This window comes from Nothobranchius furzeri, chromosome 2 (genome assembly GCF_043380555.1).
Source record: "Nothobranchius furzeri strain GRZ-AD chromosome 2, NfurGRZ-RIMD1, whole genome shotgun sequence".
Classification (NCBI taxonomy): domain Eukaryota; kingdom Metazoa; phylum Chordata; class Actinopteri; order Cyprinodontiformes; family Nothobranchiidae; genus Nothobranchius; species Nothobranchius furzeri.
The window spans coordinates 81,470,124-81,496,744 of NC_091742.1; the positions used below are offsets into that span (position 1 = coordinate 81,470,124).

General features: G+C 47.1%; 1 protein-coding gene across 1 annotated transcript; it reads right to left on the reverse strand.

Annotated features, from left to right (window-relative positions):
- Window positions 1-26,301, reverse strand: btr12 (bloodthirsty-related gene family, member 12). The gene is made up of 8 exons (XM_015946306.3): window positions 26,175-26,301; window positions 16,379-16,839; window positions 16,098-16,283; window positions 15,907-16,002; window positions 4,889-5,122; window positions 4,621-4,768; window positions 2,102-2,128; window positions 1-1,869 (listed from the first exon to the last, which is right to left on the reverse strand). The coding sequence occupies exons 1-8, from the start codon at window positions 26,179-26,181 to the stop codon at window positions 1,331-1,333; spliced, it is 1,698 nt and encodes a 565-aa protein (XP_015801792.3). The 5' UTR covers window positions 26,182-26,301; the 3' UTR covers window positions 1-1,330.
- Between the last annotated feature and the right edge of the window lie 320 nt (window positions 26,302-26,621).

A 26,621-nucleotide genomic window follows, 5' to 3' on the forward strand; every position in this document is an offset into this window, starting at 1 on the left:
TGTTTTTTTACACTGAGTTTATTGTAGGAAAATTCAATAAACAGTCCAAACGGATATTTTAACATGAGGTATCTGATTCATGATAGAGGGACATACATTTCAGTTGTGGAAACAAAACCAACTGCACACTGCTGCCAACTAGTGGTCAGCATCTGAATTGCACCAAAAGAAAAGAAAATCTTTGCATGTAAATTCTTCCAAAAATTCAATACACAGCTTTTGAATATTGATATATCACAGGAAAAATATACCAAAATATATTGCCATAATTGGCTAGCAGAAGCTGTTCATTAGCGGCTCCACCACACAGCAGAACTCCTTCAGGCTTCTTTTATTTGTAGAGATAAAACATCATTTTCCTTTTCAGGCATTTAATACTAACATGCATTATTTAAAATGCCAAAAGCCTGGAATTAAATAAATAAAATAAAATGAACGTTGCAAACAGTCATTGGAAGAGTTAAGCTGCTGTTAGCCGATCAGAGGCAAGACGTCATAATACCAGGAAATAATGAGTAAAACTCCAAAGCCTGCCGTTTTCCGGCCCCCTCTGCTCCGGCTAACTTTCTGAAACAGGAGCGCCAGACCTTTATTCCCCTCAGATAACAACTCACAAGTCATTCATTCAAATCGCAACAAATGTATTGAAAAAACTAGTTCATGAGAGCTTTAACCGTGTTGGCCCTCATCTTAAATTTTAGGACACCTTTGGTCTAGAGGATTCAGCTGATCCTTACTGTGTGTTGGTAAAACACATAAAACACATTAGAACTTGCTTTACTCATTACCCCATGATACATAAAAACAGTAATTATTCCCAGGCTAAGAAATTAAAGTGATCAGTAATAATTTTTTTAGCAGTTCCAGGAAAAAAAAAGTTGTGGTATAATATAAAACGTTCCTAATAAAAAGTTATAAGTAAACTATGAATTTAAATGTATACAGCTTCATTTGGATCCTGTAGCTGGCTCTAGACAGGACATTTAGGGTGACTGAGGTTGATGCCTGATAAATTCAGTTTACTGATGAAAACACTAAAGGTGTTGCATCTTTACCTGGATCTGATTCCAGCAGCTGTTATTCAGTGGTTCGGACCTTCAAATTAGTAAGGGTCGGGTATGGTGTTCTTACATCACAGGTTCTTGTTCATGACGTGAGAAAAGCTGCAAAAATTCCCCCAGCTTCTGAGGGATTAAATGTACAACACTAATAATCGTTCAACAGTCTGTGAGAGTGTCATGCAGACGTGAAGCCCCGACCGTTGGTACTTTACAAACAAGGACAGTTCTGGTACAGAGACTCTGAGACGAGGACGTAGTAAATGACTTCCTCAGCTGTGTTTAATATGGGTTATGATGAGAGGAGAGCTGTTCTTCCCGTCCTGGGCCAGACAGGGGCTGAAGATGGGGTGGACGTTCTCGTTGAAGCTGTCCTTAAAGGTGTAGAGGTGTAGCCGTGACTTCACGTCGTAGAATGAAACCTGACCTGCTTCGTGATCCAGGAAGATTCCTATTTTGGTGGGGCTGGTTGGCAGCATTAGAGGCAGGCGGGGCACGGCCAGAGCTTTCATCTCCCCGTTCTTCAGCCACAGGCACCAGAAACCGCCCTCTGGGTTCAGACTGATCTCGCCCTTGCGACGGGCCGAGGCTCGAGCCACGCCGAGGGTCCAGGACGTTTTACGCGACACATCCACTTCCCAGTAGTGTCGGCCAGACCCGAACCCCTCCCGGGCCAAGACAAAGAGGGCTGGGCTGAAGCGCTTTGTACTCTCCGAGTGGGAACCCTTGTGCTCGTCGTATTTTACCTGCAGGCCATCATCAGACACAACCAGGTTCTTCTGAGCCGTGGACGGATCCATAATCACTTCACCTGGACACAAGAAGCAAAGCAGGAATCTAATAATAGAACTTCAACCTCCAAATGTATAACATGTTGGTCTGTAGATCTGACACATGAATAAACAGCACGCATGCTAACAGAATCAGCTCACATCTACAGCAAAGAGGTGGCTCTATCTTGTGGTCACGTGGAAGAAATTAATCTTCCTAACAAATGGGTAATAACATATGACCATCCAGAAAAAGGTGAAGGTGTTACTCACTTGCATAGTTCTGCACCTTTCTGAGCTCTGAAACAGAGAAAACAGCTAAATTAATCAGCCAGTCAGTCAAAGCCAGAGCAGATGGTGACAGCGGGTGCTAAACGTGTATCTCCATCCCAGAGCTGTAAACGCTCATGACACGTGCTGCGGTCAGCAGCCGAGCTGCAGCAGCTCCCATCTGTTCAACCATCCTCTGTGTGTGTGTGTGTGTGTAAATGGCCTATATTTGAGGTAGCGCCTTCTAGAGTCCTGAACCCCCAAGGCGCTTTACAACACAATCATTCACCCATTCACACACACATTCACACGCTGGTGGGGATGAGCTACGATGTAGCCACAGCTGCCCTGGGGTGCACTGACAGAGGCGAGGCTGCCGAGCACTGGCGCCACCATTCCCTCCGAACACCATCAGCAGGCAAGGTGGGTTAAGTATCTTGCCCAAGGACACAATGACAGCGACAGACTGAACGGGGCTTGAACCTGCAACCTTCCGATTACGGGGCGAGCACTTAACCGTCACCCACCATCATGTGTGTGTGTGTGTGTGTGTGTGTGTGTGTGTGTGTGTGTGTGTGTGTGTGTGTGTGTGTGTGTGTGTGTGTGTGTGTGTGTCAGTGCGCTGCTCACCATCATTCTGACTCCAGAGACCAAATTGGCCTACATATGGCTGATTTGGGTTATGAGTGTGGGTTGTGTCAGCCAAGGGAGGATGGGTACATTTGCATAGATAATCCAAATGGGTGCAAAGCAAAGCCTGTTTGTATGTGAGATAAATAAAATAGATAGACCCACTGAAACTCCCACAGCTCATGGAATAAGGCTGATTTATTTTGGGGGGGTGGGGGTGGGGGTGAATGGGTGGATGACTGATTGTGTTGTGAAGCGCCTTGGGGGGTTATAGAACCCTGAGAAGGCACTATACCAATACAGATCATTTACCATATCCTGTTTTACTGACAGCTCATAGACGAATCCAACTACATACGATTATGTAATCACGTTTTATCCAAATCATGGGGAAAATGAAGAAAGTATGCAAATTTTCAGGTGGACTCCCAGCATACTGGTCCGTCCGATACTGGTATTCGTTGGTGGTAATGAAAAAGTTGAACAAAACTCAAATTTAAGTACTTTTGCTTTTGAATTTTCTTTAGAAATGTAGTAGAAAATACAAACTAGTGCAGTTAAATGTAGAAGAAAAGTACAGAAACAGAAAACCTGAACCTAAAAATCACAAATAGTCGGGACAGCACACTTCTATGTTACTCAAGTATTTTTACCCCTTTACCTGTACTTTTACTTAAGTAAAATTAATCAAGTACTTGTTTCACTACTGCTGTTGTCCAAGTCTGTTTAAGTCGAACCCTTTCCACCTCGGTGTGGTTCATGTGAACAAAGAACTCCAGAGTGTTTTGTGTGAAGGTAACCCGACACAATGACCTGTAATCAGGTCCACGAGGCATTCTGGGACACGGTGGGGAACATAAAGATAAGTCACTTCTATAGCCTAAAATAATCCAAATGTGGAGATTTTTTCCCCTCACAAAATATTTCATAAAAATTTCATTTAGTACAATTAGTCTTGATTCCACTTAAAATTTAGTCGCAACTAATTTGTGTCTCGTCTTTTTTTGTCTCCAGTCACGTTGTTTTCATAGGTTTACATTTCTTGTGACTTAAAGCTGCTTTAGCGAATCTACAGAACAAGCTAGGTTTTCTATGCAAACACAACGACAGAACATTCGCCCCTCCTCTCGGGTATCTTCTCTGAGACGCTTCCGCCAGAACGCTAACCGTAGACCCACATTATTAGAGGAAATGAGATAGAGCTAAACACCAGCTGCTGTTGTCTAGGTCCAAACGTCTTTTGTTCTCCTTGACTGCTGATGGTGTTTTTCTTTTTGGGGGACTCTGGTAATTTGTCCTAAAGTTGAAGCGGTAGCAGCCGGCTGTTTCTCCTTCTCTGATATTATTGAGCGGAGATCCTCTCACACGAGTGTGTGTAATGAGGGGAGGACCCAGGGAAGTGTGGTGGTTTGGTGACAACAACCAGACAACAGTGGCTTTCAGTCCAAGAAGTGTTATTAGTGGAGGGTTTTAGACAAGTGCAAGAGAACCACTTTTTTTATCTCCACAATTTATTTATAGCTGTTCTATGTTAGAACGTTGTCATGAGCCATGAAAAATGTTTTAAACTAGCTTGTTTTGCAGATTTGCCACTATAGATTTAAGACTCAACACCTGTGACGTGTTTAAGAGTAACATTCCTGCTTCTTCTCCCCCCCCAATATGTTCAGGACTCCAGAGATGAGCCAGACTTTTGTGATGAAACTCAAGAATATCAAACACAAATTTGAAAACGCAAACATCACTTTGTCATCAGAGGAAAGTCAGTGAGGAGTTGGCTTTCTTTAGCCAACTATACAAACAATGTTCTCCTGTTATCCAAGTAAAGTCCATGACAGAGTCTTACGTGTTCAGACAGGAAATGTAAGAAAAGTGCTGATTATCACAGTCACCTTTTCCATACAGTCTCTTGAGCTCCTCCTGGAACTTGTCGACGAGGCAGCTGACGGAGGAGCGGATGGTTCCCAGATAGAGGTCAGTGTTAACGCTGGCGCTTGACCAGTCCGTGGCCTCGGGCCCAGGTGACAACGAGCACAGACTCTGTGTGAGATCGAATCAGACTGAATGTACCAATCTTAATCACTCCTAGGACTCATGATCTCCTCTACATTAACTAAAAAGTGTTTGTGAACGTGTGAGTGATGTAAAACCCTGGACTACCTGGATGAAGACCACTTTGTCCTTGGTGTAAGCGTAGGCCTCCAGCTCGCTGCTCCTCTTCCTCAGGTGGCTAAGCTCGTTCTCCAGACCTCTAGCCAGCTCCTGGGCGTGGCGCTCTGCCTCCCGCTGCCTGGTGGCGATCAGCTCCACCAGATCAGCCTGACTCTGCTCCACCAGCCGCTGCAGCTCGGCGTACACCTGCCAGCTCTCCTCCAGCTCCTTCTGAGCGCTGGCCTGCAGACAGATGAACAGAGTCCTTTGGGGTTCCAACATGTTTCAGATGAAAAAGCTTTTAGCTACCCACAGTGAGGCGATTTAAATTTGGACTTCTAAAGCTAACTGGGAAAAAACGTCTTACAGACTTTGGATGGATTCAAATTTTATCTCTCAAATCAAAGTCCTTATTGCTACATTAAAATTTGGCATTTTAAAAACAGCACATGTTCTAGCAGTTACTCGTCTACAGTAATGAACAGACTTGCATGCGAAATATTTAAAACGAGCAGTCTCTAAAGACAGGAAGTGGTGCACAGCCAGCCAGATGGGCAACAACTTATACCCAGTATTTAAAACAACTCTGCACAATAAAGCCGCACTGATGTGTTGGAATGCTGCCTTTCCTGTTTTTAAACCTGTACAATGTTGCATGAGACTTTTGTTTACTTAATACTGTTCAATGTGTGAGTTATTCCACCACCATGAACAGTGGGTTCTGAAGGTAATCAGACCCTCGTCAATGTTTCACTATGTTATATTGCAGCTGTTTGCTAAAATCAGTTAAATTAATTTTAGAGGCAATGAAGTTTAAGTCAGGGCTCTGGCTGGGCCATTCAGGATATCCCTGCACTTGGCTGCATTCATCATTCCCTCAACTGTAACCTGTCGTCCTGTCCCTGCAGCTGAAAAACACCCCCACCACATGGGGGCTGTTTTGTACATTTGTATTGTTTTTAGGTGTTTCTATTTTATGACAGCTTTTATCTGCGTTTAATGTGTATGTATGTGTATTTTGAATGGCTTTTTAGGTTTAACTCTGTGCAGTGCTTTGGTCAGCTGACATGCTGTTTTTAAATGCGCTATATAAATAAAATTGGATTGGACTGGAGCCTCTCAAGATAAAAATTGCACGGCTCTTCACAACAACAGAAAACAAAAATAAAGGATTTTGAAATATATTTAAAAAAATGGGAAAAAAATAGATTAAACAATGTGAAGGAAAACGAAAATGAACAAGAAACCCTAATGAGGGCAGAATTGGTAGAAACAGCAGGTTTGAGTTAATGTGAAAATTAGGTCCAAAACAAACAAACAAACAAAAAAAAACCTTCTGAAGACCCTTTATTGCTTTTTTCTTGGACAATCAGAAAACATGTCGGATGTTTAAAAAATAAATTCACAATTTTAAATTATTTGTCACATTTTAGCACATATGTATGTGTTTTAGTCTTTATCTTTATATAAGCTAAGTTTCCTAAATTCATAGGAAAATAAATAAGGATAAATTTTGATTTGTCAGTTTCAGATCAGATCATTAATTCTAAATGGTAAAATCAGCTCAGGTTTCTGTTTACTGTCTCTTTCCTGCTTGATGCTTTTATTTCTCTCTTAAAGGAAGAGTTCAGTTCTGGTTTCTCTTCCAGTGAAACCAGAAGCATTTACACTAAAACCCTAAAATCTAACGCAATTTAAAATCCTTCATTCTGACTCAGATGTAGAAAGGTTTACTACGTCATTTTATTGATCTAAAACCTAAATCTTTACTGGTGAGGGGGCTTGGAGGTTGGTGTCTGACGTTTCCCGACTACAAAATATTAAAATAACCGATATTAACCATAAACTAAACTAACGTGAGAAGAGCTGAGTTTCACAGATTCCAGGTCTTTTACGTCAAACGTCTCTTCTGTGACTCACCAGGGGTTGTTGGCAGTTGTTTAACTGGACAAGTGCGTCACATGCTCCTGGACCAGTTCACCACTTCACTAAGCTCTTTATTTTATACTTAATCCTCTGTGTGAGTCCAAATTTTACTTTTGATTTCCTTTAGCTACCGGCAGGGTCTCAACTATCTATTTCCAGAAGGGTATGCAGTTACATAATTGACCCCCCTCCAAACCCCTGATGACACACACACACAGCAAGATAACATTATCTTCGTTTACTGTACACACACACACACAGAGAGAGAGAGAGAGAGAGAGAGAGAGAGAGAGAGAGAGAGAGAGAGAGAGAGAGAGAGAGAGAGAGAGAGCGAGAGAGCGAGAGAGAGAGAGAGAGAGAGAGAGCGAGAGAGAGAGAGAGAGAGAGAGAGAGAGAAACACAAGTCTATCCAGACATGTGGCCTTTCCTGTATCCCAGAAATAAACTCAAATCTAAAACAATAAATAGCTTCAGTTTAGCCAAGGTAAGAAGCGCCTAATGTGCTGGGTCAAACCTAATACCTAATAGCGCCTCGTGATTTTTATCTTGAGAGGCGCTATAGAAATGATATTTTCTTCTTCTAATACCTGCAGCCAGTGGAGCAAACCGTGGGTATGCAGCGTATGCAGCGTATACAGGTAACCAGGAGGACTAGACTGGAGAAATACCCGGTGGGCCGGTCTGGTCGGTGTTATTTGTTTTTTGTTGTGTTTTTGGGCCGGTGTTGATCACCTGCTGCTGATGAGCTACTGCTTTAAGCTTGGTTTATGCTTGACACATTCACTTTCTGCTTGGTGATGCAGCTCGCGGATGGAACACGCTTCACAAGCGTTTATGGTTCATGTGGTGAGCCAATATTCTCCCAAACTGTAGGGGGCAGCATGGAGCTCTACAGCATGCATCCAACACTACACCATAGTAGAAGTAGAAATTACTGTTTACAACATGGCATTCCAGCATTTTTAACAGCGTCCTCGTCTTTTCCGACAGTGCGAGCTATGTCTCTCCAAGAATTATTAACAACATGTTGATCACGGTGATCTTTGAGAGCTGAATCATACAAATGTCTGTACTTACGAACCTCTGCCATATTACTTCTTGCCGGTCTGCCATGTTTTTCCGCGTCCGACCGTCCGCGTGGTTATAAAATTTCCTAGGTGCGCGTTGCGGAAATTTTGGGCCGTGCAGAGGCGCGGTGGAGGGGCGTGGTTGTTAAAATGACGCAATTTCGCCGAGCGGAGCTGTGCGGACCTCGCGAACGCGTCAAGCATAAACCAACCTTTAGTTCCTACTGAAATACTTTCTATGCCCAGACTGTAGTGACCTGTTATTTATAATTGTATAATTAATAGAAAGTTAATAAGTACACTAAACCCACAGTACGTGATAGAAAACAAGGTTTAAAAAGTTTGAATATTTTCTCCCACAGCTCAGCTCTGTTAAATATCTGCTTAAGCTGGACAACATCAAATATAAAAAGTCTTTACAGAAAACTAATATTTTATTGAAAATAAGAATATGTCGTTTTTAATTTTTATATTTATTTTATTTCTAAGAATTGGATGTTCATTACATATTTTTCTGATTAGTGTAAAAACCACATGATATTATTAATAACAGGTCATGATCTAGTCGGTCTGACGTATAAAACTCTGCCCTGAGCCTAAAGCCATGCAGATGTATTTAGGTTCTGTAAACATCAACAACAAATAAATAACAGTTGGATTCTACTTTGTTCCTCAAACTGAGTCACGTACTTTAGCAAGTTCTGCATGCTCACATGTTCAACAGTAAGTAAGTAAATTTTATTTATATAGCACTTATCACAGAGTCACAAAGTGCTTAACATAGGCAGCATCTTTGCCAGCTGATTGGCTCTTTTGGTAACTGAGATCAGTTCATTTCTGGTACTGAGCAGCATGGATGCATCAATGGATTTCGCAGTAGTCATAATGGATTGGACAGGACAGGATATATAATGAATCAAATATGATATTATAATGTCATAGATACTTTATTATGCATTAGACACATTACTTGTCCGTGTGTGTGTGTGTGTGCATGTGTGTGTGTGTGTGTGTGTGTGTGTGTGTGTGTGTGTGTGTGTGTGTGTGTGTGTGTGTGTGTACAGTAAACGAAGATAATGTTATCTTGCAGTAACCGAATCTTCAGTGTATCTGACAAAGCAGATTAAAACAAAAAAAAACAACAATTTCACAAAACCCAATAAACGACATGGTTCAGAGAAAATAAATAATAAACTGAAAAACAATCTGTTTCGTGCAGGAAGGACTCTGGGCCACAGACTACATGATGATGTTTTGTTTTGTTTCCAGGGTTTGGAAAACCCCTTTTAGGCATGTGATCCTCCATTCCTTACGCTCTTGTCTAGAGACACATTTTACTGCAGTAATGCTACGGGTAAAATCAGCAGGCAATGAGACACAGATGGTGAGTGTTCACACTGGTTTCACTGGTTGGACAGCCTCAGATGTGATACGAGTCAGTGTGCACAAGAAAAAACCCCGTTAGCCCTCTCCCTACGGAGCTCAATTGATGTGACACAGATAACAGCTACGGGTGAAGATACCATCAAAGTGCCTTTGAACAAAACACCAGCTCATGCTTCATAAGTCAGCCACAATCAGATGGTGGTAATTAAGCCTTTGAACTTTAAAGGATCATACAGACTTTATGACTGTAGGCAGAGTAAATATTTAACAGGCACTCAGAAAGTAGCTAGCAAGCTACCTGACTGGTTCAACCAGTCAGACACGGCATTTAAAAAAAAAATGGGTAGGAGATGTTCTGGAGCATTGTTTGCCACATGGCATGAAATGCTATTCACATGCTGATGGTAACCAAAAGGTTGCAAACTTTTTTAAGTATTAATCGCCTCAGAAACAGGTAATCCAGGAAAAACCTCATCCAATTGTTTTGAACACCATTGGACCATGATCAGTCCATCAAACTGACCTCTGATAGCCCCTCCCCCCTCTGCACATACCCCCATATGTGTACGAATCACACGTTCTCCGGATAGAGCAGGTGAACTGGAAGCAAAGCCAGAGCTGGGCTAGCAATATTAGCTAGCGTACTAAATTGTGTTACGTAGATGCATCACAGCAGGAAATATGGCAGAAAATGTGGCCTATTCAACTGAAATACCCATAGACCAGGCTGCACTAGCCTCATCCTGATGGCTGACAGCTTGTGTGGCTGCACCCAGAGCATCACTTGACATTTGAGCGCTTGTGGAAGAAAACCCATCTCCACGTCCATCTGCTGCACATAAAGGATCTTCTGACATCCTTTAAATCTGCAGTCAGAGATGCTAGGGTTTCCTATTTCTCCAACCTGGTGTCCCAGAGCAAAGGGAACCCCAAGGTGCTGTTTAACACCATCAGCAGCATCGTCTGTCCTGCCTCTCCTACAGCCTCCATCCACTCTGTTGCAGACTGTGAGAACTTTCTGTCTTTCTTTGTGGACAAAGTCAATAAGGTTAGATCTAGCATCTCTCTTTCAGCCTTATCGCCGCCTCTCCCGACTCCAACCAGGCCCATCATCCTAGATAGCTTTGCTCCTGTTTCTTTGCCTGAGTTAACCAAACTAGTTAACTCTATGAAGACCTCTGCATGCCCCCTCGACATCTTACCCTCATCTTTGTTTAAAGGTAATTTTCTGTCCATCGGTCCCAGCGTGCTCTCTATAATTAATGCTTCTCTGGTCTCTGGTCAGGTTCCTGCTTACTTTAAGAACGCTGTAATCCACCCGCTTCGTAAAAAACCGAGTCTCGACCCCTCTCTCCATAGCAGCTTCAGACCCATCTCTAAACTTCCGTTCATCTCCAAGATCTTGGAAAAGGTTGTGGCTAAACAACTCACAGCTGCTCTTGATGAACATAACATCTATGATAGCTTCCAGTCAGGTTTTCGTAGAGCTCATTCTACTGAAACAGCTCTTCTTAGGGTCTCTAATGACCTTCTGACTCACAGTGATGCAGGAGACTGTTCTGTTCTGGTCCTGCTGGACCTGACTGCAGCCTTTGACACTGTTGACCATCACCTGCTACTGGAGAGGCTGAGAGACCGGGTAGGCCTATCAGGATCTGCTCTGGAGTGGTTCTCCTCTTATCTCTCTGAGCGCTCCTTTTCTGTGGCCGTCTCCAAGTTTAGGTCCTCCACCACCTCCCTTACCCATGGTGTCCCACAAGGTTCTGTGCTGGGGCCTCTGCTCTTCCTCCTCTATCTGCTTCCTCTTCAGCCCATCCTGAGCTCCTTCAAAGGAATCTCCTACCATCTTTATGACATCCAACTGTACATCTCCTTTAAGGCCCATGAGATGTCTAAGCTGCAGCTGTTACACACCTGCTTAGACTCTTATCAAAGCCTGGATGGCTGGGAGCTTTCTTCAGCTGAATGAAGATAAGACTGAGATCCTCATCTGTGCCCCAGACATGCTGGTTCCCAAAGTCAGAGACTCTCTTGGTCAGCTTGCTTCCCACACCAAACCTTCCGTCAGGAATCTTGGCGTGACCTTTGACCCAGCTCTCACCCTGGATTCTCATGTCAGTTCTCTTGTTCGCTCTTCCTTCTTAGATCTCAGGAACATTGCTAAGATGAGTCCCATTCTGTCTCATCTGAACTTGAGACAGTTCTCCACACCTTCATCTCCTCACGCTTAGACTAATATAACTCTCTTTTCACGTGTCTGAGCAAAACCTCCCTGAACCGTCTACAGGTGGTTCAGAATGCGTGTGCTCGGCTTCTGACCAAGTCCTCCAAACACACCCACATCACCCCGCTTCTCCTCCAGCTTCACTGGCTGCCAGTCAACTTCAGGGTTCATTTCAAGATCCTGGTTCTGGTCTATAGGGCCTTACATGGACAAGCACCATCTTACATTGGTGATCTTCTTAGTCCCGACACACCCAGCAGGTCCCTGAGGTCCAGTGATCAAAGCCTACTGGTTGTGCAGCACCAGGCTAAAAACCAAAGGTGACAGATCATTTGCTGCTGTGGCCCCCAGACTCTGGGACTCTCTCCCCCTGAGCCTGAGATCAGTGGACACAGTGGTCTCCTTTAAAAAGCAGCTGAAAACTCACCTGTTCAAGCTGGCTTTTGGATGACCTTCTTCACCACTCTCTCTTTATTCGGCTCTCCCCACCTATTCCAACTTCCTCAGGATCCACTGATTTCCCTCTTTCCTATTCACTCTCTCTCTAAATAGCTGAAGCTGGGTGGTAAACACACACAGGTAGTTCTGATGACACCTGAGCTCCATGACGTCTGAGACTGGATGATATAGGAAGGTAGAAGATCAGGACATCTGCCTCGTAGGTGAGCGGACCTTCGGGACGTCCCACTATCACGCTAAGAAGGGCACGGCTGCAGACCCGCAGACTCACGCCTACAGCAACGAATCTGCGGGTCTGCAGCCGTAGATATTCATCACGTATTCCTCGTTCTTCACGGACCGTGATGCTCTTGGATGAAAACATCTCCCTCTTTAGCTCCTGATCAGCTGATGACAGCTTCAACACACCGCGCAGCTTAACGCACGCATTTTCTTATCAGTAACAGAAACGATCGTTTTGTTAAAAGAAGAGGGTAATTAATTAGTTGGCTCGTTACTGTAAGAAATAACTTTTTTATTAACGTGGTTATTTTAAACGGCATTAGGGTCTCCGCCCACCTGGCCAATCATCATCGTGTTTGTAAGTGCGTTACCGACACGTCTCTCTCCCTGGCTGCAGCTGAAGAGTGGCTGTCAGAAAGCCTCACACTGTTGCTCAGCGTTCGACAAGCACATAGTAACGCACAACCTTCCATCCCCAGTAACGGTAACGGCGTTGCAACAGTGGGAAAAGTAATTGATTAGATTATTCCGTCACCTAAAAAAGAACGCCGTTATATTTAAACGGCATTACTCCCAACACTGGTGACAGGGGAGTTTTGTGTAGACAAACAACACACAGAAGACAACTGGTGCTACCAGAAAAACACAGAGTGACTGTGTTAAAAGAACTGCATGATGAAAAGGGCCACCAAGGGATAGAGAGGACTACTTCCTTGGTAAGGGACCGTTTTTACTGGCCTTTCATGCAAAAGGAAATAGAGGACTATGTGATGAGAACCTGTGTATGCCTTAAAACCAAGAAACTGTGTCACGGGATTAGAGCCCCACTCACAAACATAGTCACTACTGAGCCTTTTGAACTTGTTTCTGCGGACTTCTTACACTTGGACAAATGTAAGGGTGGCTATGAGTATGTACTTGTTATTGTGGACCACTTCACGCGTTTTGCCCAGGCTTATGCCACCACAAACAAGTCTGGTAAAACCGCAGCAGACAAAATCTTTAATGACTATGCTTTGAAGTTTGGGTTTCCACAGAGACTTCACCATGACCAAGGTGGTGAGTTTGAGAATCAGCTTTTTGCGCAACTGCAGAAATACTGTGGAGTTACAAGGTCAAGAACCAGCCCTTATCACCCACAGGGAAACGGGCAAGTCGAGCGATTTAACCGCACTTTGATTCAGATGTTGAAAACACTCACTGAGAAACAGAAGGGTAACTGGAAAGACTCCCTGAATAAACTGGTTTATGCATATAACGCTACGAAGAGTGGAGTGATGGGATTTTCTCCTTTTACTTGCTTTAAGGACAGTCACCGCGGTTACCAGTGGACATGTTGTTCAATTTATCTCCAAATACAGACCAGGGTCATATTGACCATCAAAGCTACATGCAAAGGTGGAGGCAGGATATGAAAGAGGCTTCTGAGATCACTCGGGAAAATGTGGCTAAAGCTGCTGTTCAGAGTAAGAAACTGTATGGCAGGAAGGTGAGGTATTCTGCCCTGTTGCCTGGTGATCACGTTTTAGTTAGGAACTTGACTCCACTTGGGGGGACAGGCAAACTGAGAAATCATTGGGAGGATGTTATTCATACAGTTGTCCGTCAAGTGAGTAAAGACATTCCTGTTTATGAACTGAAACCTGAAAATGGAAAAGGCAGGTCTAGAACTTTGCATCGAAATCTCTTACTGCCATGTGACCATTTGCCATTGGAAACTCCCTTGCAGTCTCGGCCAAAGCAAACAAATTCTGCCAGGTCATCTGAGACACCAGAGGCCAACTCCAACGAGGACGACGAGGACAATGAGTATTATCCGGTTCCTTGTCCGCGTTTAAACTCTGAATCCCCACAGCCAGCTGAGACCTCGGGACCGGCCCAGCAGGAATACAATGGGCCTGTGGACGAGCTGAGGAGGACAGAACCTGGAGCTACAGAAGCTGACCAACCATCCGAAGATGACATTGGTCAGGTTGAGGAACCATTCGAAGATGACATTGGTCAGGTTGAGGAACCATTCGAAGATGACATTGGTCAGGTTGAGGAACCATTCGAAGATGACATTGGTCAGGTTGAGGAACCATTCGAAGATGACATTGGTCAGGTTGAGGAACCATTCGAAGATGACATTGGTCAGGTTGAGGAACCATCCGAAGATGACATTGGTCAGGTTGAGGAACCATTCGAAGATGACATTGGTCAGGCTGAAGTTCAGCCTCTTGAGGTTCCTTCTTCTCACTCGCCTTTTTCATGTTCCTTCAATGAACCTGCCCATGGAGTGACTCAAAGACCCAAGCATGACTGTAGAAAACCTAAAGTATTCACTTCTGATACATTGGGTACACCAATTTGTTATTGCATACAGTCTTTGCCTTATTACCTGGAACAGAACATGCTGTGGGTAGACAGTATACATCCATATGTTTAAGGGCTGCACTTTTGCCGGCCTCACATCTTTAAGATGGGCTGTGATGGTACGGTACTGTGTTTATTTATTTTTTTCTTCTCGTTTTTTTACGTGATAAGTGTGATGTGTTTGTTCTCCATATTGTCATGGACTGTTGGGACAATACGTGTCTGCAGTCCGGTCTGTGACTGTATTCGGTTGAAATGCCACAAGAGTTTTATTGTGTGGTTCATGTCCTGATGTTGGGGAAAACATCTATTTTGAGGGGGAGTATTGTGACAGATTATAGGCTACAAAAAGGAATATGTTCAAGAGACCAGTTTATACAGTTAAAAAGGAGCCATACAATATTTTATAACTATTTTTGTCATGGTTGTTATTGCATGGAATAGAGAAATGCAGTACTAAAGTATAAAAACATGTTATTTTTGCAGTTTATCTGACAGAGTACTGGGTGCTCGATGACTGTGTGATCGATTACTTTTGTCTGGACAAAAATCTGTATTTTGCGCCTGAGCAGGGAAGTTTCTGGGTTCTTTTGAATAAAACAAAATGGAGCATAGACATGTGTTGCGTCTCAGTTTCGTAGTTTAGCTCAAAAGCAACCACTTACCTCTCTCAAATTACTGGGACAGAGGATACAACAAAAATGTGCCAACCAAAATGTAAAACTACATTTGAAAAGGCTATGGCCAGGAAAAAGGCTGATGAAGAGCGGAATAAGGCCAGAGTGTGGTTTGGTGCTGCATTTGAACGCGGGTGCAACCTAAGGAACCCAAAGGGCTCCAAACCTTAGCCATGGTGACTCCATTTCTTCTAGGCAAGTTATGGTTTTATGGTTTCCCAACACTATTCACTGCGTCTGGCATTCACCTTTATTCTGGAGGCGGGGCTTAAATGGAGGAGCCAGGAGAAAAGGGGGTCGGACCTTTGAATTGTGTTTTTTGTTTCTCAAATGTAGTTTCCTCGAACAGCTTTTTTCAGGAACCCATACCCTCCCTTTACATTTCAATGTTGTAACTAAATATTTTTGACCTTGTTATTTGGTAGCCTCCTTTCAGAGAAATAGCCGTTGTGCCCTTCTTGATTTACAAGCTAATGGCTAACTCTCTGGTAGGGGTTGCCTAATATTTTTTCAAGTAATTTAAATTTAATCTATCCATCTTTCTATAGATCGATTTGCAAAAAACACTTTTAATGTTCAAAAAAACCTGATTTGGTCCATCTGAGCCATTCAAAGACGAGCAAATAGGTTTCAAGAATTAAATCAAGTTTTAGACAAACGATGAAGATTTTGGTTTTGATAACACTCCCCAACAGTCTACCGTGGACTCACCTTGATAACCTTGATGGACTGCTTGATTTCCTCCAGTTTTTTGGCTCTCTCCTTAATCAGGTACTTCAGCTCTGACCTCTTCTTTCCCAGATAATTCTGCAAAAAGAAAACCAAACATCTGCTTTTTGTAATTAAAGTGTGATCACATCAATGTAAAGTAGGCTTCACAAGAGACTACCGCTATAGCTTACCGTCTTTTTCTTGAACTCGTGGTCGATGGAGACAACATCGTGGGATTTGTGCGTGGTGTCTGAACAAGCGGCGCAGATGCAGGTGTGGTCCGTGCGGCAGTAAGCGTCCAGAACACGCTCGTGCTTCTTGCAGATCTTTTCCTCTAGGTGGAGGGTGGGCTCAATCAGTCGATGGGAAGTTTTGACCTGGATGAAACAGTCAATGGATTTAAGTGGTCCAACGCAGATATGAACATAAACACGGGTGAGTTCAAGAGTAAAGCTAGAAAAGAAAAGAAAACCTTTTTGTGATGCCTGAGATGGGTCTCACAGTATGACCCAGGGCAGTTCACACAAGACTTGATGGCCTTTAACTTCCTTCCGATGCAAGCATCACAAGAAACCTCTCCAGGCTGGGCGAACTCCCCGGGGTCCTGAGAGCTGTTGTGGCTCGGGTCTGAGCTTGAAGTCAGAGTTGCCCCTCGTGCTGGACTTCCTGCTGGGCTTGCAGCCGTCATCAGGCCCTGGAACTGGGTGCATATTTCAGCCAGGACCCGGTTGACGCTCATCTCGGGCTTTCTGGAGTAGGTCTTCTTGCACATGGGGCATTGGAACTTCTTGCTGTGGTTCCAGTAGCCCTGTAGGCAGGCCTTGCAGAAACTGTGGCCACATGGTGTGGAGACGGGCTCCACAAATATTTCCAGACAGATGGAGCAGGTGAACTGGTCTTCAGAGAGGACACGGCCTCCCGGAGAGCCAACTCCTGGAAGACAGAGGGAACAGAGAGACATGTAACGTTTTTGATCAAACACCCTCATTCTCTTCACCACACACAGATGGTCAAAGAGAGCTGGTGTCTTTATCCTGCAGGCGCTGTGGAAGGGGAAGGGGAGGTGTGAATCTTCACTTGTCTCCCGATTCGATTACGATTATTGGGTCAACGATTCAATTCAATTCAATGTCCCGATGCATCACGATTATTTCATATTGATTTGTTTTCATTGATAAACAGAAGATGTCAGATAATAGCATTTTATTTTTTTATTTTATCAAAAACTTAATTGACACAACCTGCCATCCCTGAATAGCTCTCAATTCACAACAGGTTAGGACAAAACATTTTAAACGTTTAAGAAGATTTAACAAAGTAAAACATCTGTTTCCTCGTTCAACACCACGCCTCAGGCTGAGAAAAACACACTTTGCAAAAACTCACAAAATCTAAAAAAGTACTGAAAACTTACAGGTCACATAATGCAATAATAAAATACATAATGGGTTCATATATGAGTGTTTAACGTCTGTGGGCTGGATTAGGATTAAATTACCCAGATGATGGATCTCATTCACTAACCAGCTAACTACAAACCTTTCCACTGACTTGTCCTGTGTGACCCTCACCATGTAACCCTCATGTCCATGCTGTCTCTGGAGGAGCAGATAGGAGACAAGATCTCCTGTAACCTAAAATGAACCAAAGCTTCCTCCCAGTTGTTTTAAGTTTAATTTAACATCAGTTTATCATCATGAAACAAAAGAATAATGTGGAACAAGAACTTCTATCTTCTATTTCTCTCTCCTTTTAACTTCTCTGTGTCCCTAAATAAAAGAGACAGATCATTAAGCTGCAGCTGCCGTCACTGACCCCGCCCCCTCCCCAAGATCCGGAACTCCCGACATCACAACACTCGGTCTGACTGAGCGCTTCCAGGAGAAATAATACTTACATTATGAAAATAATAATGTGTGTTTGGAGGAGCGTCCGCAGATCCTCTCTCTTGTGTGAGCTCTCTCTCTCTCTCTCTCTCTCTCTCTCTCTCTCTCTCTCTCTCTCTCTCTCTCTCTCTCTCTCTCTCTCTCTCTCTCTCTCTCTCTCTCTCTGTGCAACCCGCTCAATTAACATAATTGTCGGCCCAAATCCAACAGAACCGGTCAGTCTGATTTGGTTCAGGTTCGGTCTCAGGTTACAACTCCAGTGCTCAGCCCTGCAGTACCACATGAAGGCGGAAAAATACTTGGTAAATGTGGAGAACAAACACCCGCTCTGACAGATTTGGATGCTGCGCTGGTGCAGCCATAAAAAAAAAAAAAACTACTCTTGTACTCTTCTACGATGCAGAATAATTTATGTCCGTATCTCGATGCATCAATTATTTGATTATTTTCCTCAGCTCTAGTGGCAGAGTGTCCACCCTGGGACTGGGAGATTGGAGTTCAATTCCTGGTCGGTCATACCAAAGACTTTAAAATGGGACCCAATGCCTCCCTGCTTGACACTCAGCTTTAAGGGGTTGGATTCGGGGGTTAAACCACCAAATAGTTCCCGAGCGCAGCCACTGCTGCAGCTCACCGCTCCCCTCCATGGGAATGGGTCAAATGTGGAGATGAATTTCACCAGTGAGTGATGATGACTATGGGCCATATACAGAGACGGACACTCATTGTAGGGACAAATTAGAGTATCTTATTAACTCACATGCATGTCTGCAGGAGGAAACTGGAGGAAACCCACACATCCATACAATATACAAGCCGCAACAATATGTCCAAACAACAAAACAGAACAAAGTAAGATGGTGGCATGCATGAATGAAGCGATGTTTATCTTTGTTTCATCATGTCTGATTTGTGTAGATCAAACTGAAATGCTACTACAGCCCAAGTTAACCTCGGATGACCTCTGTGTACCAACGTGACACCAAATTCTCCAGGAATTACCAAGGAAACACCCACGCCATGCAATATCTGATCAAGAAAAATATCTCATAAACCACTAGGTGTGTTTTATTCAAACTGCCAGTAAAAGATCAATGGATGGACATTTACTACTGATGCTGATTCAAGATGGCTGCTACAGCTAAATGGCATTGGGAAATATATTAATGTTTGCAACTTAGAAAATTTGGAGCTAAAATGTGGTTCAAAACTGGGGTTTTATTCACACACATACTTTGTGCAGTTCATCCAAGGTAGGGCTGCACAATATATTGTAAATATATCGTTATTGTGATATCAGCATGCACAATATTCATATCGCAAACAACAGATGAATATCGCAATGACTGGTCAGCACAGATGTTTGCTACACATAATGCATTCTGTCAAACGAAAGCATGATGGTTTTTTAACAAAGCAAATAGAGCTCTTCATCCATTTGGCCAATTGGGTTGGTTCTCATAGGTTAGATGTCCGCCCGGAGGCGGACCGCACTTAATTTTGATGGTTAGCAAACACCTGAGTTAGCTTTGTTCTGCTCTTTTTGCTGATTCTGCTTTGCCCAGGATTAACGGAATGCCTTTTCTTGTTTATTTTCTTTTTCCATTTCCTCACACCTTTTGCTTTTCTCATTTTTATGATTTTTTAATTTTTTTGTTTTTCATTATTTTTGTTCCTGCGTTAAGTTTTTATTTATTTAGTAATATCGTCATCGCAATCATTGTTATCGAATATCGCAGGTTTTCCTAATATCGTGCAGCCCTAATCCAAGATATTAGCAAAAAACGGTCAGAAAATATTCTAGTAACCAGTGGACAGAACTGAATTTAGAAGAATCTGTAAAACTATTCATCGGATCTACACATCAGTTCTGTTTCGTTCCCTCCTGACTGCCAGTGGCAGTAAACAGAGTGGATGTATCTCCTCGCGCTCTGCGCAGGTCGAGTACTAATGTAAACAAAGTCACGCACGTGACACGTAGCGCACCTGGTCGCGAGTCTATAAATTACGCGCCGATAGCTACGTTCGGGTCTCTTTGATCTTCTCGCTGTTGGCCTGGCGTGCTTCGCTGGTCAATCGCTCCGTAAGTCCGTGATTCGGATCTTATCGGTCTTGAGAGGTGAGTACTGTTTTTACTTGGCGTCTTCCTGCCCGGGACCGTGTGGTCGGAGCGCTCGAAGGAGCCCTCTGGGGCGGTGGATTGACGCTGTTATTTATCTGCTAATTGTTACCGAGTGCGGGTGGTGTGGCCGGCCGGCGCCGTTCGGACCGCCGCTGCCGGCTCGGATAGGGCTCGCTGGCGGTCGCAGGTTTTCCCCTGTGGAAAGGGGAGGTGAGTGCGGCCGGCGAGCGCTACAGGTAAGTGGGGCTGGACGTTCTGACCGTGGTGGTGGCACGCTCAGATTACCTAGCCGACACACACGCACGTGTGTTGTTTTACAACGCTACCGGTGAGTGGGGCTGGACGTTCTGACCGTGGTGGTGGCACGCTCAGATTACCTGGCCGACACACACGCACGTGTGTTGTTTTACAACGTTACCGGTGAGTGGGGCTGGACGTTCTGACCGTGGTGGTGGCACGCTCAGATTACCTAGCCGACACACACACACGTGCGTTGTTTTACAACTCCAGGACTGAATCGCGTTCTTCAGTTTTCCTCGAAGTCCTCGCTCAGTTCCTGTGGAGTCGCTGGCGTCTCCCACACCGGTAAGGATGTTGGAGTGTACGTCATGCGGGGCTCCCCTCCAGGTGGAGGACGGCCACGACTTGTGTCCTAAGTGCCTGGGCGTCGGTCACCTCAGAGAGGCGCTGACTGACCCGTGCATGAACTGCAGCATTTTGCCGCTGGCGGTGCGGGAGGACAGGCTACGTCAAGTGGAGTGCCTCCTGTTTGAGTCAGACCTGCCGCCCTCTGGTGTCCCTCGCCCGTGTTCCGGGAGACGGAGGGATAGACCGGCTGAGGAACGCGGCAGCCCGAGGCGCAAGAAGCGGCGTGTGGCGCAACCCTCTCGCCAGGAAGTGGACTCTTTGCGGGCGGAGGTGGAACAGCTCAAAGCGCTGCTGACCAGAGCCCCGGACGAGGGGGGCCCGGACGACCTGATCTCTGTGAGGGCCTCAAATTCTGAGTTTAAGTCCCTCGAGGAGGAGGGCCCCTCTCCTGGCCGTAGTCAGGGGCTGGTGATGGAGCCCCCGGGCCTGGGAGGTCACGGTGACTCGGGGATGTCTCTCCATAGCTCAGCGCCCCCGTTTCAGGTCCCACCATCGCCAGCCTTTGTGGAGGAGCTGCAGCGGTGCTGGGGGGACCCGAGACAGCTCTCCCACCATGGTAGGGATGCCAGGACCCTGGCATAGATGCGGGAGGCAGGAACCTACGGGTTGGACCGCATGCCCCCGGTGGACCACTGCGTTGCCTCTCTGGTGCTCTCCCCGGATGAGGCATTGAGGGACAGGGTCCGCTGTCCGAGCACCCAGTGTCGGGTGACCGACAGCTTACTGTGCCGGGCTTACGACATCGGGGCACGGATGGCACGCACCAGCAATTCGCTGTCGGTGCTGTTGCTAGCCCAGTCCCAGATGCTGCAGTCGGGCGCAGCGGGGATGGCACTGGGCGATACGAACGACGCAGCCCTGCAAGCATTTGGGCTGATGTCCAGGAAGCTTGGTCGGTTGTTGGGCACGCTGGTAGTGGCTCGCCGTCGGGTCTGGTTGGCGCAGGCTCCGGTGTCGGATGATTGCCGACAGAGCCTGCGCGGTCTGCCCGTGGTGCCGGGCCAGTTGTTCGGGCCCGAGGCTGAGCGGGCGTTGGAACGTCGGCGGCAGTCCAGACAAGCCGCAGAGGCCTGGAGTGGGCGTAGCGGGGCAGGGGTCCTCCCCATGCCACAGTCCAGGCCACGAGGGGCACGGGACCCTCGGCGCCGGTTTCGTCCGGCCGCCCCCTTGCAGGTCGCCCAGCAGGCCGCGGCTGCGGCAGGGACTTGGAGACGCTCGGGGGCAGGTCAGGCCCCGCCCCGGGGATCCTCGGGGCAGGACAGGGGCCGCCGCCCCCCCAGGGCCCCAAACAGGCGTCGGGACACGGCCTGAGGGCTGTGGGCCGGCGGCGGGCAGATTTACACCACAGCACCTGGCCCTCTGGGAGGCCCAATGCGGAGACGCTTGGGTGGTTCGGACTATGTCCCAGGGCTACAGGTTGCAGTTCCGCCGTCGGCCCCCACCCCCTTCGGGGGTCAGGGTGACTTTGGTCACAGATCCTGCACGGGTCAGCATCCTGATGCAGGAAATAGATGTGCTCCTGGACAAACGGGCCATAGAGGTCGTTCCGCCGCATTTGCAGGCAGACGGCTTTTATTCGACGTATTTCTTGGTGCCCAAGAAGGACGGGCCCCTGCGGCCGGTACTGGACCTCAGGGGTCTCAATCGGTTCCTGAAGGTGCTGCCCTTCCGCATGCTTCGGACTCGCGATGTCCTTCAGGTGGTTTGTCTGGGAGAGTGGTTTACGACCATAGACCTCAAGGACGCATACTTCCATGTCCCGATCCATCCGGGGCACAGGAAGTACCTGCGGTTTTCTTTCCTCGGGAGGGTGTACCAGTTTCTGGTTCTGCCATTCGGCCTGTCTCTCGCCCCCCGAGTTTTCACGCGGTGCTTGAAGGCAGCCCTGAGCTCCCTGTGTCGGACGGGGTTGAAGGTCCTGCCATATCTCGACGACTGGCTCGTCTGCGCGCCGTCGTGTCGCGAAGTGGGTCTGGCCACGGCCAGGGTCCTTGCCCACGTCGAGGCGCTGGGGATGACGGTGAACCTGCAGAAGAGTTCTCTGGTTCCGACTCAGCGGGTGGATTTTATCGGCATTGCCATAGATTCTGTGGCCATGCAGGCGAGGCTGACCGAGCAGAGGAGGGTCCGTATTCGGTCCTTGCTCCGGGCCTTTCGCCTTGGGGCGGCACCCCCGGTCCAGGTGTGGCTGCGACTGTTGGGGATGCTGGTCTCGGCTTCTGCACTGGTGCCTCTCGGGCTGCTCCACCTTCGGCCCTTGCAGAGGTGGTTCAACGGCTTCCGCCTGGATCCCCGGCGACACCGACGGGTCGAGCTGGAGGTCACGAGCAGCTGTGTGGCTCTTTTGCGTCGTTGGGACGATGTCGCCTACCTGAGTCTCGGCGTCCCGCTTGGCGCGGTTCCCGCCAGACGGGAGGTGGTCACGACGGATGCGTCACCCCGGGGGTGGGGGGCGCATTGGCAGTGCAGGTCGGTCCAGGGGTTGTGGAGCCCCCGTCAGGCACGGCTTCACATCAATGTCCTGGAGTTGAAGACCGTCTACTTGGCGCTGAGGCGCTTCTTGCCCTTTCTGCGGGGCAAGCACGTGCTCATCCGGATGGACAGCACCTCGGCGGTGTTCCACATAAACCATCAGGGGGGCACCAGGTCGTTGCGATCGTTGAGGGAGGCTCAGACGCTGCTGACCTGGGCTTACCCTCGCTTGGCCTCCATCAGGGCGCTGCACCTTCCGGGGTGGAGGAACTCGGTGGCGGATTGCCTGTCCCGGCGGGGTCTTCCCCCGGGGGAATGGAGGTTGCACCCTCAGGTGGTGCAGAGGGTGTGGCATCAGTTCGGAGAGGCCCAGGTGGATCTGTTCGCCTCGAGGAGCAGCACACATTGCTCTCTGTGGTTCTACCTGGCAGAGGCCGACGCCCCTCTGGGGATGGACGCCCTCGCCAATGCCTGGCCGTTGGTTCGGCTGTACGCTTTCCCGCCGTCTCCGTTGATCTTACCAACCCTCCATCGGGTGAGGGACTCGTCACACGAGGTCCTTCTGGTGGCGCCAGACTGGCCCATGAGGCTCTGGTTTCCATTGCTTCTCAGTCTGCTGAATGGAGAGCCATGGCGGTTGCCGGCGAGACGGGACCTCCTGTCTCAGATGGAGGGGAGGATTTGGCATCCGTCCCCAGATCATCTTCGGCTCACGGTGTGGCCATTGAAAGGGGCAGGCAGCCCCCAGTCGGCTTAGAGCCCTCCATCCAGCAGGTGCTGGATAGTGCCAGGGCTCCGTCTACAAGGGCCACGTACGCTCGCTGTTGGCAGCGGTTCGCTACCTGGTGTTCTGGCAGGGACGTGGACCCTGGTTCTTGTTCCCTGCATGAGGTTCTGCGGTACCTCCGGCACCTGTTCGACAAGGGCCGGGCCGCCTCGACCCTTAAGGTACACCTGGCGGCTATTTCGGCCAACCACCTCTTGGTGGATGGCAGGAGCATTGGGGCTCACTGTTTGGTGACCCAGTTTCTGCGGGGCGTGAGAAGGTTGCGTCCTGCCTTGTGCAGGCCGGCACCTGCTTGGGACCTTCCCCTGGTCCTGCGGGCCATGTGTGGGCCACCCTTTGAGCCAATGACTACCGCCCCGTTGGCAGTGGTGTCTGTGAAAACCGCCTTTCTCTTGGCAGTGACGTCGGCTAAACGGGTCAGTGAGCTGCACGCACTGGACATCAGCCCCGCCTGCCTGCGGTGGAAGGCAGATGGGTCGGGGGTGACGCTGTGGCCCAACGTCGCCTTTCTTCCCAAGGTTCTGCCCGCGGGCTACGTGAATGCCGCAATCGAGCTGGGGGCGTATTTCCCTCCCCCATTTCACTCGGAGGAACAACGGCGGGCGAATTTGCTGTGCCCGGTCCGGGCACTGCAGCTCTATATTGTGGCCACAAACACTGTCCGGCAGTCGAACCAGCTGTTTGTCTGTCACGGAGGAGTGAACAGGGGTCGGGCCCTCTCGAAGCAGAGGCTGTCGCATTGGGTCGTGGACGCCATTGCGATGGCTTACGCGGCAGTGGGTGCCGTGGCTCCCCCTGGGATCGTGTGCCATTCCACCAGGAGCGTTGCTACATCCTGGGCGGCGATGAGAGGTGTGCCACTGGCGGACGTCTGTGCTGCGGCGTCCTGGGCAACTCCGTGCACGTTTGCACGCTTCTACCGCCTCAACGTTGGCCACGGGTCCGCGCTCGCTTCGGCGGTGCTGCCTCTGGCGGCTACCTCCTGAGTGACGGTGAGTTTTATGTTCCTCGTGACACTTCTGGCATAAGTCATCCACTCTGTTTACTGCCACTGGCAGTCAGGAGGGAACGAAACAGAACGGAAGTTACGGTGTAACTATGGTTCTGTGAGTTCCTGGATGACTGCCAGTCACAGGGGTCACTCGGAACTTCTCGGGCGAGAAGATCCCGGGAGACCCGAACGTAGCTATCGGCGCGTAATTTATAGACTCGCGACCAGGTGCGCTACGTGTCACGTGCGTGACTTTGTTTACATTAGTACTCGACCTGCGCAGAGCGCGAGGAGATACATCCACTCTGTTTACTGCCACTGGCAGTCATCCAGGAACTCACAGAACCATAGTTACACCGTAACTTCCGTTTCTCTCTGGAGTCAAAGATGGCTTTCACAGCCCAGGAAACTCTGCAAACACCAAAATGGCTGTCACTACTGTGGCAAAGTTGTTGTGGTACCTGAGAGTAGCTTAATCATTTCAATGAGAGTTGGGCTTAAAAAAACATTTCATCTGGAGATCTCATCAACTTTTAGGATTGAGTGTGTATCCATTTACGTATAGTTAAACTACTTGCTGAAATGTATGGGAGGTAGCCAAGCCCCCAGTCTGCCGTCATCGTTTGATGTTGAATCTAAACTGCCTGGTTGCTATTTTACCCCCCAGCTCAAAACAGCAACTTTAATGAGAATAACTTGCATTCTAACAGAATGGGGGGTCGGGTGGGGTGGTGGTGGGTGGTGGAAGCTGTGATTGCCCAACAGACGCAACGAGCCAATGGTAAAGTTGACTCTGGTATCTTATGTGTACATTTGAACCAACAGAGGCAGCAAAGTTGGCTTACATGAGATTATTGAGACAAACTTTATGATTCGGTTATATGTAGACCTACAGAAATACTATTAAGGGACAAGTGGTCCAAACGCGTGCTTTTAAACTTGTCTGTCGTTGGCTGAAGGAATCTGAGGAATGCAGACAATCGAGACTTTCTGGTACATTGCTGTGTGAATGGAGTCAGCAACAAAAACAAAAGAAATACTTTTTTGATAATATTCTTTAAAAACCAGACTTCCTCTTCTTATTATCTTACTTCTAATCTAAACCGCTGGTCTCTGAAACTTAAAAAGATCTATGCAGACTAGTCACCTGCTCATGATTTAGCTCACCAGCCCCTATGCAGACGTTTACCAGATGATAAAAATAGGCTTCAATATTCATCACTGAGTCATTTTTCTACAATCTTGTATCAAAGACGATTTTCCTGCAGTCTGTTGTTAATAAAATAAACACCAATACCCTAAAAGCATCAAAATAACCATTGAGTAAATAATCTAGATCTATTTGTAAAGTAGTTAACTTACTCTGCATGATTGTTTTCTGTTGAGTAGCTCTGCCGTCCTTCACTGCTCCCACTTTCCTCTGAATCTCACCAACAGGTGATTCTTCCTGAGCCTCCAGGTAGTCCCTCCCACTTTCATTGCGACACACCCAAACTCCACCCCCTGCCTTCCCTTTGTCATCACAGATTTCTCAAATGGGTAAATACTCAAATCCCTAAACCCAAAGAGATGCTTTGTTCTGCTTGTCTTTGTTTAATCAGTGAATTTTCCACGACACACTCAGGATTAATCAGAGACCGGTTCCTTTTGTCACTAATCATTAAATGCTGTAGTTTCTGGATTCTTCTTGCTAAAACTGTGTGTTGGGTTTTTGAAAGTGATGAAAATAATCGTTATTTATAAGTTTTAGAGAGAGAGATCTGATTTTTTTTTTAATTTAAGAATTCTTTAAACAAATCAAATTTAAAG

Coding starts and splice junctions, on each gene's coding strand:
- btr12 (XM_015946306.3), bottom strand. Junction 4,769..4,888: donor ACAAAGTGGTCTTCATCCAG/GTAGTCCAGGGT, acceptor GATCTCACACAG/AGTCTGTGCTCGTTGTCACC. Junction 2,129..4,620: donor CAAGAGACTGTATGGAAAAG/GTGACTGTGATA, acceptor TCTCTGTTTCAG/AGCTCAGAAAGGTGCAGAAC.